Genomic DNA, 12,537 nt, shown 5'->3' on the forward strand with positions numbered 1-12,537 from the left:
AGCGAGACGGGCAGTTCTCACCTCTACTGCTTTATTACCAGTCGCTCGTCCTATACAAGTACAAACACAACGTGGCCCCAAAGGCTACAAAGTGATACAAAACGACACAAAAATAATGAAAAAAACAACAAAACTTTATAGTATTGACTGTACAACAGGTGGTTCTTTGCCTTTCCCCAGGCAGCAGCACAGCCCCCAGCCTCGCTCTGCCTCGCAGTTTCCTTGCAGGGGTTGACAATTGGTTGCTAACTGGAGATTTGTAAAAGCAGAAGCACTTGCATCATTTCCTTAAGGAACTGAATAGGAAACTTACCAAAATCTTTAAGAAAATGTGGAAGGAATCAACCAGGGCAGCAGCTACAAACCCATTATTAACATTTCCAGCTTCTTTTCTAAAGTACAGTATTCAGCAGGCCAGGCTGCTGTCTCTGCAGCATTCAAGTGGTATATGCATTACAGAAGGTCAATATGCAGAAACTAATCATAGTTTGGGAATGGGAATAAAGCAAACAGCTCATTAAGTCTCAGACAGATTTTGTAATCTGGACTCCAGCCGCTCTGACAATCCCAGCAATTGGGTTCACTGCCTCCCTGCCCTATTATGCAGCATTTCCAAAACAGCTCAAGATTTACATGCTCATCTGTACAGCATGCTAAGCACTTAGAAATCATTAAGCAGCAGTCTGCTAACTGGAGAAAGCCATAACATCGATCCAGGACAGATGTTGGTTTTATAGCCTTAAAAAAAAAAATAAAAAAATAAAAAAAAAATCATCACAGCCATTTTTCAATAATGTCAATTAAATGCCAGGAAACCAGGAGCCCCACAGCAGAGGCTGACTAACGGCCAGGAACTGCTGCTGCCTCCTCTTGGATTACCCTCACTGCCAGGATCCTCTCTCCCCCCTCTCTCCCTTCCTCACCTAGACCCATTATAAAAAAAGGTACAATATTTATTTTCATGGAATTTAAGTTAAAAAATAAAAAGCTGTCCATTCTTTTTGCTTTATCGTGAAGAGTTGGAGCTGGAGCGGCTGCGATGGCGCCTTCGTCCGGGAGACCTCGACCGCGAGCGCCGGCGGACAGGAGATCTGCGCCTCGGAGAGCGGGACCTGCAGGAAGGGACGGAGAAGAGCTCCGTTAGGAGGCACAGCAGCTTCCAGCAATGTCTGCAGTGTTTGCAAATTGCTTCCTTCCGTATCCTCCAGAAAAATCTCATAGATACTCTGAAAGAGATCCAACAACTCCAGAAAGCAGAAGGGCAATCCGAACAGGAATATTCTAGGAGGAATTTTCTAGCTATTTTGCCATCCCTCTGCTTCAGAATTTGAAAGACTGCTTCACATCCAAATAACAGACAAGGATCTCATCTTCTACCTCACACAACACAAACAGGTTCTTTCTACATCAGATTCTCCTTCATCTGAAAGGCTCCTCTGAAATTCTAGCTCCTGAAATATTCAGTATTTACACAGGTCACGCAGTACCACAGACACACTTCTCACAGGAAGTCCAACTCTAAAGAAATAGCTGAGCTTCAGAATCTGCAGTGCTACAGTTGTCTGTACAGCCATCAGTACGACACCAAGGTGCTGGGCACGGAATATTAACAGAGCCAGACAGCACAGTAGAAGATGAGGGAAGCAAACAGATCATCCAACCTAGCATTTAGTGCAGTAAAAAGCACTTTATGGAGAAGCAATCAGCTGGTTCAAATTAGGAACTGCATTAGTAAGGACAAGAGTTTCAGCAGGTTTCCAGGATAGTGGAGCTCACCCACATGCTGAGAACATCAATGTTAAGTTTTTTGGAGCCTGAGGATTCAGGCAGCCCCAAGTCACACAACAGATGTCAGGTCCCTCCTTGGGGTCACACACACCTGATGCAGGAGGACTGCTTTACCCTCATTTTCCCACTGACAGAAAGGAGATAAGGGCTTCTGAAAAAGGCAACCAGACCAGGCTGCCAAAAGCATCCTACTAGCCAGCCACAAGTCTGTCCCCACTTCACCTCAAAGCACTACACAGAAGGGAACAGGCTGGGATCTAAACATTTCTGATGGACTTCATTCAGGAAATAGATCAGGGTCAACTCTGGCATTAAGCAATTAATTATCATAGAGTCACATAATGCCTTGGGTTGCAAAGAACCACAGTGCTCATCCAGTTCCAACCCCTGCTGTGTGCAGGTCGCCAACCAGCAGCCCAGGCTGCCCAGAGCCACATCCAGCCTGGCCTTGAATGCCTGCAGGGCTGGGGCATCCACAGCCTCCTTGGGCAACCTGTGCCAGTGCCTCACCACCCTCTAGGTGAAAAACTTCCTCCTCATATCCAACCTAAACCTCCCCTGTCTCAGTTTAAAACCCCTTGTCCTATCTCTACCCACCCTTGTTGCCTTTCCCCTCCTGTTTATACGCTCCCTTCAAGTATTGGAAGGTCTCCCTGGAGCCTTCTTTTCTCCAAGTTAAACAAGCCCAGTTCCCTCAACCTTTCAAGAAGTACAATCTGAGTTCAACTGATGCCCAGAAGGTGGTTTGTTTGTTCTTTTGTGCTTTGTTTTGGTTTTTTGAACCATCATTGGAGGGGAAGCTCAGGTCCAATGAGATGAAGTCGTCCTCATGCTGGGACTCGGCGATAAATTCTTGTTACAGTGAGAAGGAAATAAGACATTATATAAGGCTCAGCTCTCACCTTCTCCTCATCCGAGGGGGTGACCTACGCCACATGGGTGGTGGTGGCAGCATCCTCCTGGGTGGGCTGAAGCGCCGAGGAGGCGGCCTGGGTCGTGGTGCCAGCACGGCCGTGGCAGTGATCTCCTGCCCATCGATCTGCCCTGCTCAGAAAGTCACAAACAGAAAGTGAGCGTTTTCCAGCACCAACAGACCAAGTGACGGTGATTCACAGCTCTGTCCAAGCAACACAACCCTGTGCTGCTATTTCCACCACGCACTCTGAAGTTCTGCTGACCAAATCACACGCACACCAGACTTCTTAACCAAGTTCCCCATCAGACATTGATCAGGAAGGATTTTCACAGAAATTTAAGTGATTTTCAGTTTGGAAAAAAAACATCACTTTAATAGTTTTGGTTTTTTTCCAATCTGTCCTGACACCACACAAAAGCCAAAGGCATCTGCACTGAAAACAGAATGACAGCATATCAGATCAGCTCCCCAGAAGGTACCCCATCATCTCCATCTCATTTTCACATCAAATCCACTCGCTCCACAGACTGCTTTCAAAGCACCCAGCCTCCCAGCCTCCTTGCAGCACTTGACACCCACCTCCATCCATGTGTTTCAGGGCTTTCTCAGCATCATCTGGGTTCTCAAACTCCACGTAAGCGTAGCCTTTAGAGAGGTGTGGATTTAGCCTGTCAACTGGCATGTCAATCATTTTAATCTTTCCATAAGTGGAAAAAATTTCCATGATGTGATCCTGCCAAGAAGGAGCAGAACTTAAGGATGTGCAGCTCTCTCACCGAGCAGCTCTGGCCACTACAGAGCACACAGCACCAAACCACCTTTAAATCAATGCCACCCGCAGGAGATACATTCCACTAATCAGGTGTGGAAATCACACTGGGGTTACCACAGCCTCTACTGATGTCTCTGTCTATTTTGCTTCAGATCATTCCAGACCTTATCAGAATTCCTGAGCATCATCACAGGCTACAGAAGCTGCACTAGTGAGAAAACCTTCCTGGGGTTTTAGAAAGCGAAGTTGTGTCCTCAGATAGGAAGTCCTCAGATACAAGCCTTCATATCTTTTTTTAAAATAGCATCTTTTCCTGCACCCTAAACCTGTACCTCTGCACACCTCTAAACTACATTCCAGCAAAGACAGCTCCAGCCAATCCAGCTCCCCTGGAGCTCCTTTAGTGAAGCCCCAGGTGACTTTAATGCCTCCCACGTGATTTCTACTGTTGTACTGACTTACACAGCTTTCTTCCTAGGAAGGCGAAGTACAAGCTCTGGGGTACCAACAAAGCACACAGAGCTTTTAACACTGGTGAATCTCATAAGGCTGCACTTAATTTGACTTGGGGAAGCTCTACTGAAGCATTCCTCACTCATCCATTTGGACACAAAGCAGGAATTTCCAACAGCACTGTTCTGGCAGCAGTCCACAAACAAAAGAAACACTGAAGGCTTTAAAAAAGCCACCAGCACACAACCCACAAGAGAAGCACCTGCTTGGCATCAGAGGAGAGCACGCCATTACCTTGGTGACATTTCTAGTGAGCCTCCCAACGTGCACTTTTGTAGGTCTGGGCGATGGGCTGCGCCGCTTCCGCTCCTTTTCATCTCTCTTGGGTGGCTTGGATCTGATTTTGACAAGAAAACATTTACAGCTTCCGGGGAAAACGAGAAGACAAGAACTAGAAGCCAATTTCTAGCACGTGATTTTAAGAGAAGTACCATTTTTCTTGTCAAGGTAGCTTTTCTCTTAAGATATTACAAATTAGGAATTGCTAGGGTGGTGGCTGTGCTCCGCTCAGAAGGGTAGGAAGATTTGTATTTGTCTTGTCTGCTTTTGCTTTACAGCCTTCTGGAATTAAAGGGGCTTTTTTTAATTTATTTTAAATACATTAAAGGTTAGCTAGGTTTACTAAATTTGATTTACCAAGGATTTACTCAAAATCATTGCTAGCATTAACTCTGGAGGTGCAGGAACAAAAATCATCACGTGTCAACAATTAAAGAGGCAAAATAAAGCCAGGAGCACCAAAGCACAGCACAGCCAAATAATGGATCTAGTGACCTGCGTGTTTTCTGTGCACCACAGAAGACAAGAAACATCACATCTGAATTATTTAAATAATTGTGTTACAGTTTGCTTGCAGGCTTTTGAAATTACAAGCCACATTTGTAAAAAGCACCAAAAAGAAAACCCCAAATCCAAGCATGCAGAATATCTGTATTTATGCCTCTTCCAAATCTTACTGTCCATAAACTGCAGGATACACAAAGCAAACTGGATTATAATCGATTTTAGCCTTCCACAATCTAAATAATTATTTACAGAATTATCCAAAGAAAAAAAACAAACCCAACATGTGGGCATTACAAGTTGGACTGCCACCCTTACCAAAAAACTCTTCCATTGGTCCCCCCACTCCTATCATTTTTACACATACAGTGCACACACACACACACACGCACACACCTATCCACCATTTTCAGTCCCAACTTTTCTGGCAGGCTTGACTACAACTTACAGGAAATACGTGAACACCTTTACTGTCATCTTGCACCCCCATTTTCCCATTGCAGTGGGTGAACACCGACTCAAACTGCCTCCACAAAATACAGCATGTACCAATCACCTTTAGAAAAGAAACTCTTTCCTCGTTCACCTCCACAAGGCACGTGTATGATTCGACAGCCATCCAAAGGAACCTGCCTATTCTAACAAAATTCACATCTCTGAGTCACAGAGAAAGTAAAAGTCCTTGGCAAAAACCCATTTGATCACCACCTTGAATTGCACAAGGAAGTCGATCTGCTCTCTAGAACTCCTGAAAGACACGGAGCACTCACTTGGAGCGGGACCGCCTCCTGTTGTCATGCCTCCGTCGGGACGGGCTGGGGGATCCAGAGGAGCTGCTGGAACTGGAGCTGCGTGAGGTGCTGGAGCTCCCAGAGCGGCTTGAGGCCGAAGAGGAGCTGGAGCCACTGCTGGAACCAGTGCTGGAACTGGATCCTGAGCTGGAAGTGGAGCTGGAGCGGGACCTGCAAGGGAAAGAAAAACTGAATGGAATGCCCAGAGAAAGAACGGCTGAAGATCTCCTGATAATGAGACAGAAAGCAACTGCAAGTTAAAGCAATGAAGAGCGACTCTCCATAGTTCACTGATCCAATCACACCTCACCGATCCAAAACCCCTTCCATCACTTCACCGTGACCAACGCAATTCCAAGCTTGTGTAAGTCCAAGCCATGGAATTCAGCCAACCATGGGTGGCTCTGAAAACACGAATTTGTTACTGCCTGGAATGGTAGCTACCTGGTGCTGCTACTCCCACTGGAAGCACTGCGCCTTTTGCGCGTCTTGTCCCGACCGCGATCCTTTTCACCAGATTCCTTAGTGGCTGCTTTGTCCTTGGATCGGTCCTTTGATTTCTCTTCAGACCTATCCTTGCGTTTGGTTGGTGAGGGAGCCCTTCAAGAACACACGGCAGAAGGGGTTGTTTAATATGGAAAACACACAAGAACAGAAAACCACACTCAAACGAGGCACAGAACAGCAACACAGAACACGGAACTTCAAACGTGACCAAGATTACCGTGAGAGCAGAGTTAAAGCATCAGGTAAGTTGGGGCTTTTTAGAAGAAAGGAAAACGTTTCACGTTGCAGAGCAGCAGCTTTGAGGACAACAGCTTTAGCATACGGAAACTGTCATATGCAAGTTCACCAAAGAGATGCACCTCCAACTCCTCTCCCTTGCTGGGAAAGCCCCAGCACCCTACGACACCCCCACTTCATTAGGCCTTGAAAATTTGGAAAGTAAACCTAGTGCTGGATTTTTTATTATTTTCTTTGAGTCCTAGCAAACTCTTCTTTTTCATTCCCATCATTTTTCATTCCCATTAACTCCATTTCCCTTGCAGAGGTGTCCAAAGCAGCTCCAAATGGGCCTCACTTGTGTCAAATCTCAGTTCCAACTCCTCAATTCTGAGAAGTGCCCCCTGATTGAGAGCAGTACACTCCAAAGACCAGCCAAGAGACAAGGTGAGAGCGCTCAGAAACAAGAAATGAACAGACACAACAGCAGACCTGCTGTGCAGCAGTGGCAGCATACCAGAGGACAGGTGAGGTCTGCAGGCACTGCAGCCAGGCCCAGTGCTGCTTGGCCGTTACAGCCTGGGCCAGCTCACACCTTCACGGCATACAGACTCGTATGCGTGTTCAAAGCTACAAATTCTGATAGCCACAGAAGTAAAAAGGATCCTATACACCCCCCTGGAAGGCGCACAGAGGACGTCCATCCCCTACACAAGACACACGTGCAGCTCCTGCCTATTGCCAACATCCTCATCTCCTGAGGAGCAAGCTCTGCTTTCCTCCAAAGTCCCTCTGTGCCACAGAACACATGCTAGGCAGGAAGAGATGGCTGCTGAGTGGTGATACAGGCTGGTTTGTTTAGCAACAGAGATCAGTAAGTTAGTCTGAGGAGCAATATATTAGTTTAGCAGAAGGAAGCAGTGAGCGCTAGTCCTAAAACCTTCCATTTCTGCTTTGCTTGGTGTGTGATCAGCCTTGTTTTCTCTTAATTCCACTTCACAAGCAGCACTGCAGTCATGGCAGACTACTGATCTCTGCATCTCACCACGTGCAAGGATGCTTTCCTTGGATTTTCACACACGTTGTGTTGGAAGTTGCTCACTGTGGCCTAAGAAGCAATGGAATTTGGCCAAACTGGGGAAAAACAGCTACAGCTCAACCAAAAGTCTCTGTGATGAGGCTGGCGGTGGAAAAAATGGGGATAAACTAAGTGGGCATATAACCAGCCACAATGCAACTGCAGGTGCCCAGGGGGACTTGAGCACACATTGAGGAGTTCTTGGAAAAGAATGAATATGTATGGCAGTGTGCTGCACACATAGGAATTGACTGCTCACATGTAGAACCTCAACTCTGAGAGCTCAATTTCAAGCATTTTCTACACGAGGGTCATCTATCACATACTCTGTGACATCTAAACATGCTGCTGCATTTCGCTGATTCTATCTGGATCACAAAGCTGCCTCCACATACATTTAATAACCTTGAAAAGAATTTGGCAGATATGCGCTGCTGTGAAACATAGTATCTACCCACACAGGAAACACTTGGGAAACAAAGAATCATAGCAGGGCCTGGGTTGCAAAGGCCCACAATGCTCATTCAGTGCCAACCCCTGCTGTGTGCAGGTTGCCAACCAGCAGCCCAGGCTGCCCAGAGCCACATCCAGCCTGGCCTTGAATGCCTGCAGAGATGGGGCATCATAGCCTCCTTGGGCAACCTGTTCCAGTGCCTCACCACCCTCTGGCTGAAAAACTTCCTCCTCATATCCAACCTAAACTTCCCCTGTCTCAGTTTAAAACCACCCCCCGTTGTCCTATTGCTTTCCACACTCAGAAACAGCCATTCTCCCTCCAGTTCATACAGAATGGAGACGAGCATCTCTGTGAACTGCCATCGTCATCAGCAGAGGCATCACACAGTAATCACACTGCATGTTCCTGGTGCACCAACAGCTGCATCGAAGGCAAAATTAGCTAACAAGGTCCTGCTGCTTCTGACCATCACCACCTTGATCCTCTACACTGCAGTGACACTCAGCTTTGGGAAGAGATCGCTACATTCCTGATTTTCAGCTTTACAGTTTTTCCCTAAGCAGCTATTGACTCTAGTAAGAAAGATGACAGACCCACAGCTTAGAAAAGGTCCCTGTGTCAAAGCAGCTGGCCTACTCCAAAGATGACATTTTCATTTCCTGGCCCTCTTCTCCTGAGCACACCACTCAGGCTTGTCTTATTTCTCCCTACACACCAAACACTCTCACACCACTGCAGCCAGGACACCACAAGCTCAAAACCCATTTCCCAATGGCAGCCAGCTCCAGCTGCACCTTGCTGCAAGATGGGAAATGAAAGCTCAGAAGACCAACAAGTGCTTTGCCATTACCCTGCCTGCTGCCGGAGTGCTGGGAAGCACTGCATGTAAACAGCTGCCAGCAGCACCACTCTTCCGTGCACCCACAGGGCTAGCACTTACCAGACACGACAACCAAATGAGGCTGACACATCCAGCAAACTTCTGTCAAAGTCAGCTTTCAGGCAGCCCTTAGGCTAATCAGCGTTCTTCTTTCACCCAATTAAAATATACTGTTCCCAAGAAAGTTTCACTTGGAAACCTCGGCCTGGGAGACGCAGCCCCTGGGCACTTTCACATGCACATGCTCAGGCGTTCACTGGAACACACCTCCATAAAGAATAACACTGCAGTGTGAGCGCATTAACAACACAAGGCATTCCTAAGCAACACCTCCCTTCCTAAAACGGAAACAAACTCCGATACCCCCCCCAACATCTCAGCATTCATGCAGCACCCAGCCCAGCACAGCCGGCCTCAGAGCACTCTAACAGGCCAGCTGCTCCCTGCACACAGTGAGCTCTGAGGAGACCTATGCCCATAGACAGCTGCAGCCAAGGCAACGACCTCGGCTCTCCCTAGGCCTTCTTGCCTGGCAGGCGCGTCCTGGAACGGCAACTTGCTTATAGGTCCTTGTTTGTCAAGCATAGAAAAGTTTTCCTCGCATGAATTAAGACTGACCCGAATCGGCAGCTTCTTTCAACGCCGCCGCCTGGCTATAAGGGCAGCGCAGGGCCGGGCCTCAGCCGCTCACAGGCTGCAGTACGGCGCCGAGCGGAGCGAGACCCGCGGGGCGCTCCCGACGCTTTGCCCGCCCGCTGCTGGGCGGCGGGACCCCCGGCCCCAGCTCCGCTGCAGGCCTCAGGCCCGGCTCCGCCCCTGCCCGGCCTCCCGCCTTCCTCCCCGCCCCCGGCCGCGGTAGGCCGCGGCGCCATCCCTGTCTCTCATCTCCCTCCATAACCACTCCATCGGCTCCCGCCGGCTCCCCTGAGCAATCCCGAGCGGCGGCGAGGCCGCACCGAGCGGCGGCCGGACGGATGGCGGCCGATGCCCGCGCAGACAATCAGCTCCCGCCCCACTCACATCCTCGGCGCCCTCCGCAACCACCGCTCCGACCCGTCGCACACGATTAGCGCAGCGCGGGCGGGAAGAGCCTCCGCGTGGCGAGCAGTGATGACGTCACGGGGAGGGAGGGATGGAGGAGGGGGCAGCAGCTCGGGCGCCTTAAAGGCACCGTTTGGGTGCTCCGTGTTACAGAATCACAGAATGGCCGGGGTTGGAAGGGACCTCAAGGATCACGAAGCTCCAGCACCCTGCCACACGCAGGGCCACCAACCTCCCCATTTCATACCAGCCCAGGCTGCCCAGGGCCCCATCCAACCTGGCCTTGAACACCTCCATGGATGGACGGGGCATCACAGCCTCTCTGGGCAGCTGTTCCAGCACCTCAACACTCTCACAGCAAAGAACTTCCCCTGACATCCAACCTCAATCTGCCCTCCCTCAACTTCAAACCATTTCCCCTTGTCCTGCTGTTATCCACCCTTTTCAGGAGTTGACTCCCCTCCTGTCTGTAGGCTCCCTTTAGGTACTGCAGGCTGCAATGAGGTCACCCCCAGCCTTCTTTTCTCCAGGCTGAACAAGCCCAGCTCCCTCAGCCTGTCTTTGTAGTGGAGGTGCTGCAGCCCCTGATCATCTCTGTGGCTCCCCTGCACCCTCTCCAAGAGCTCCCTGTCTTGCTTGTCCTGGGGGCTCCAGATCTGGACGCAGTACTCCAGCCAACCCGTGTCCATCCGGGCATTGCCATGTTCTCCTCCAGCCCATTCCAATGCCTGACCACTCTTTCAGAGAAAAAGTTTTTCCTAATACTCATGGGAATGCAGTGTTGTTTCTGCATTAGATCTTTAAAAGGACAATTGATTTGAAGAATTAGAACATAATGTTTTTGTATTCTGTAACTTATCCTTAGAAATAGTTGATGTAAAAAGTAGGAATACTGTATACCTTAGCAGCCTGTTTTAGAAACATAACTGCTGATTTATGTGATTAATTCTTTCTTGCAAAACTGCAATAGTTTTTAAATGTTCCAAACAATGTGGGCATAGTGCTAGGGATTAGAAAACATATTGTAGGGTTGTTTTGTTAGGATAAGAAACTCTCAGCAAAAGAAAAACAGATTTTACAAACATCAAAGAAGCCAGGGCCTCTACACAAGGCTGGGCTGCCTCACTCTGTGGGAAGATTGGGAGGCAACAGGCAGGCATCAAGATACTCCCCTCTATCCTCCTTCCGAGCTTATCTCTATGCAAGGAAGGACAAGCAGATGTCCAGAAACAATGACCAAGTGTGGACAAAGTGCTATAAGCTAATTAAATAATTAGAGGTTTATGCTTAGCCAGCAAAGATTTAAGTTTAGCCAGGTATGTTTAGTTGAGCATCGGTAAGATTGTGAATCTGCAGTACTCAGCCAACGAGGAACCAGGGGAGAAAGAGATAAGCATCGAGTAATAGGGCACAAAAGATGTAATGCTGTTTTCTGTGTGCTCTCCTGTTTGCAGGGAGGGCTACCATTGCAACTGCAAATAAAATTTGCTTTATCAGAGATACTGTTCTGGATATTTCCAACATACTCAAACTGGACTTCTCTTGCTGCAACTTGAGGCATTGTCTCTTGTCCTATCCAGTAATGTAATACCAACACCTGGATCAGTTGCCAGCTGGCTGTCACTCCATTCACCACCACTCTCTGGGCCCAGCCTCCCTGCCTGTTCTTTACCCAGCAAAGTGAGAAGACTTCACCAGAACTGGAGCTGAGCTGTCTGACACTGCATGACATGCTGAGGGCTGGGGATGAGCGAGCAAAGGAGGAAGGGCCCAGCATGCAGCACCAGCCACCTCCTGCAGCAGGCAGCCTGAGACACACGGGATGTAATTTCTGGATGTTCAAATTACTGCAAAAGTGCAGCTTCAAAATGCCACAAAGGTGGGATGTGGCTCTGGGCAGCCTGGTCTAGTGGCTGGCGACTCTGCATGTACCTGGGGGGGCTGAAACAAGATGATCTTTGAGGTCCTTTTCAACCCATTCTACGATTCTTTGATACTGCGATCTCCACCGCCTGCCCTCTGCAGCTCTCATCTACAAGGTCACTCGTGAGTAACAGCGTGTGGGATGGCCTTTAGCTGCAAACAACTCTGGATCAAAGTGCAGTCTACATCTGGTTAATGCCCCTTTTTTTTGCCATGGAAGAAGTACAGCGCAAAGCAGTACAACCAAACAACTAGTGCTGTTTCTTCCCTGGCTTTCTGTAGATGATCTGCAGCAGTCTCTGTGCCTTCTTGGCACATAAAACGTGTTAAGGTCTTTTTCAAGACCAGTGTACGCCTGTGAAAGAGGGATTTGGAGAAGATGTGTGGATGGCATCTGCTTGGCAGCAGCCACCCAATGTGATCCCTGGTACAAACTGTATTTTGCAAAACATTGTGCTGTGCTGTGCTTTCCTGGGGGCTGTTTGTTCAGGGAGGTGAGGCCCCCCGCTATGTTTGCTGAGCAGCAGATGCAGGACTGATTTTCCAAGGATGCCTGCAGGTGAACGAAGCTGACAGAAAATGGAAAAAACCTCCCCTGCTGTAGAAGACATGCACACATGTATATGTGCATTGTTCCCATATTTACAAGTATATCCCTATGTACATGTGGTGTGTGACTGTGTTGTGACCCACTGTCCTTGCCATGCATTCCCTGCATGGGGAAGGGGGAGCCCAGGAGGTGCAGTCATGTGTGTGTACCCAGACTTTCTTTACAGTGACATATAAATGGTTGCTTTTGCTTCTCTCAATGGTATGAGACAGCAGCACCTACAGACCTGATGGGTGGACTCCCAGGCACCAAGCTACAGCTT

The 12,537-nt window shown here is 48.6% G+C and overlaps 1 protein-coding gene across 2 annotated transcripts; it reads right to left on the reverse strand.

Moving 5' to 3' along the window:
• Positions 1-14: 14 nt before the first annotated feature.
• Positions 15-9,822, reverse strand: RNPS1 (RNA binding protein with serine rich domain 1). 2 transcript variants are annotated; one of them, XM_048961975.1, is made up of 7 exons: positions 9,722-9,822; positions 6,008-6,163; positions 5,543-5,734; positions 4,224-4,326; positions 3,284-3,437; positions 2,691-2,832; positions 15-1,112 (listed from the first exon to the last, which is right to left on the reverse strand). In XM_048961975.1, coding segments are annotated over exons 1-7 (855 nt in total). In that variant the 5' UTR covers positions 9,724-9,822; the 3' UTR covers positions 15-1,006. The 2 variants fall into 2 exon arrangements, with proteins under 2 accessions (XP_048817932.1, XP_048817933.1); XM_048961976.1 differs by lacking the exon at positions 9,722-9,822 and adding an exon at positions 6,515-9,286.
• Positions 9,823-12,537: the final 2,715 nt, after the last annotated feature.

Source organism: Lagopus muta, chromosome 15 (genome assembly GCF_023343835.1).
Source record: "Lagopus muta isolate bLagMut1 chromosome 15, bLagMut1 primary, whole genome shotgun sequence".
NCBI classification, from domain to species: Eukaryota; Metazoa; Chordata; class Aves; order Galliformes; family Phasianidae; genus Lagopus; species Lagopus muta.

What these genes read in the sequence shown, in the direction of transcription:
- RNPS1 (XM_048961976.1), bottom strand. Translation starts at nt 6,579, where the DNA reads ATGATGGGAATGAAAAAGAAGAGTTTGCTAGGACTCAAAGAAAATAAT. An exon ending in AGGAGGCGGTCCCGCTCCAA is followed by an intron (nt 4,327 to 5,542) that starts GTGAGTGCTCCG and finishes TGTCAAAATCAG; the next exon opens with ATCCAAGCCACCCAAGAGAG. An exon ending in CCTGAAACACATGGATGGAG is followed by an intron (nt 2,833 to 3,283) that starts GTGGGTGTCAAG and finishes CTTTCTGAGCAG; the next exon opens with GGCAGATCGATGGGCAGGAG.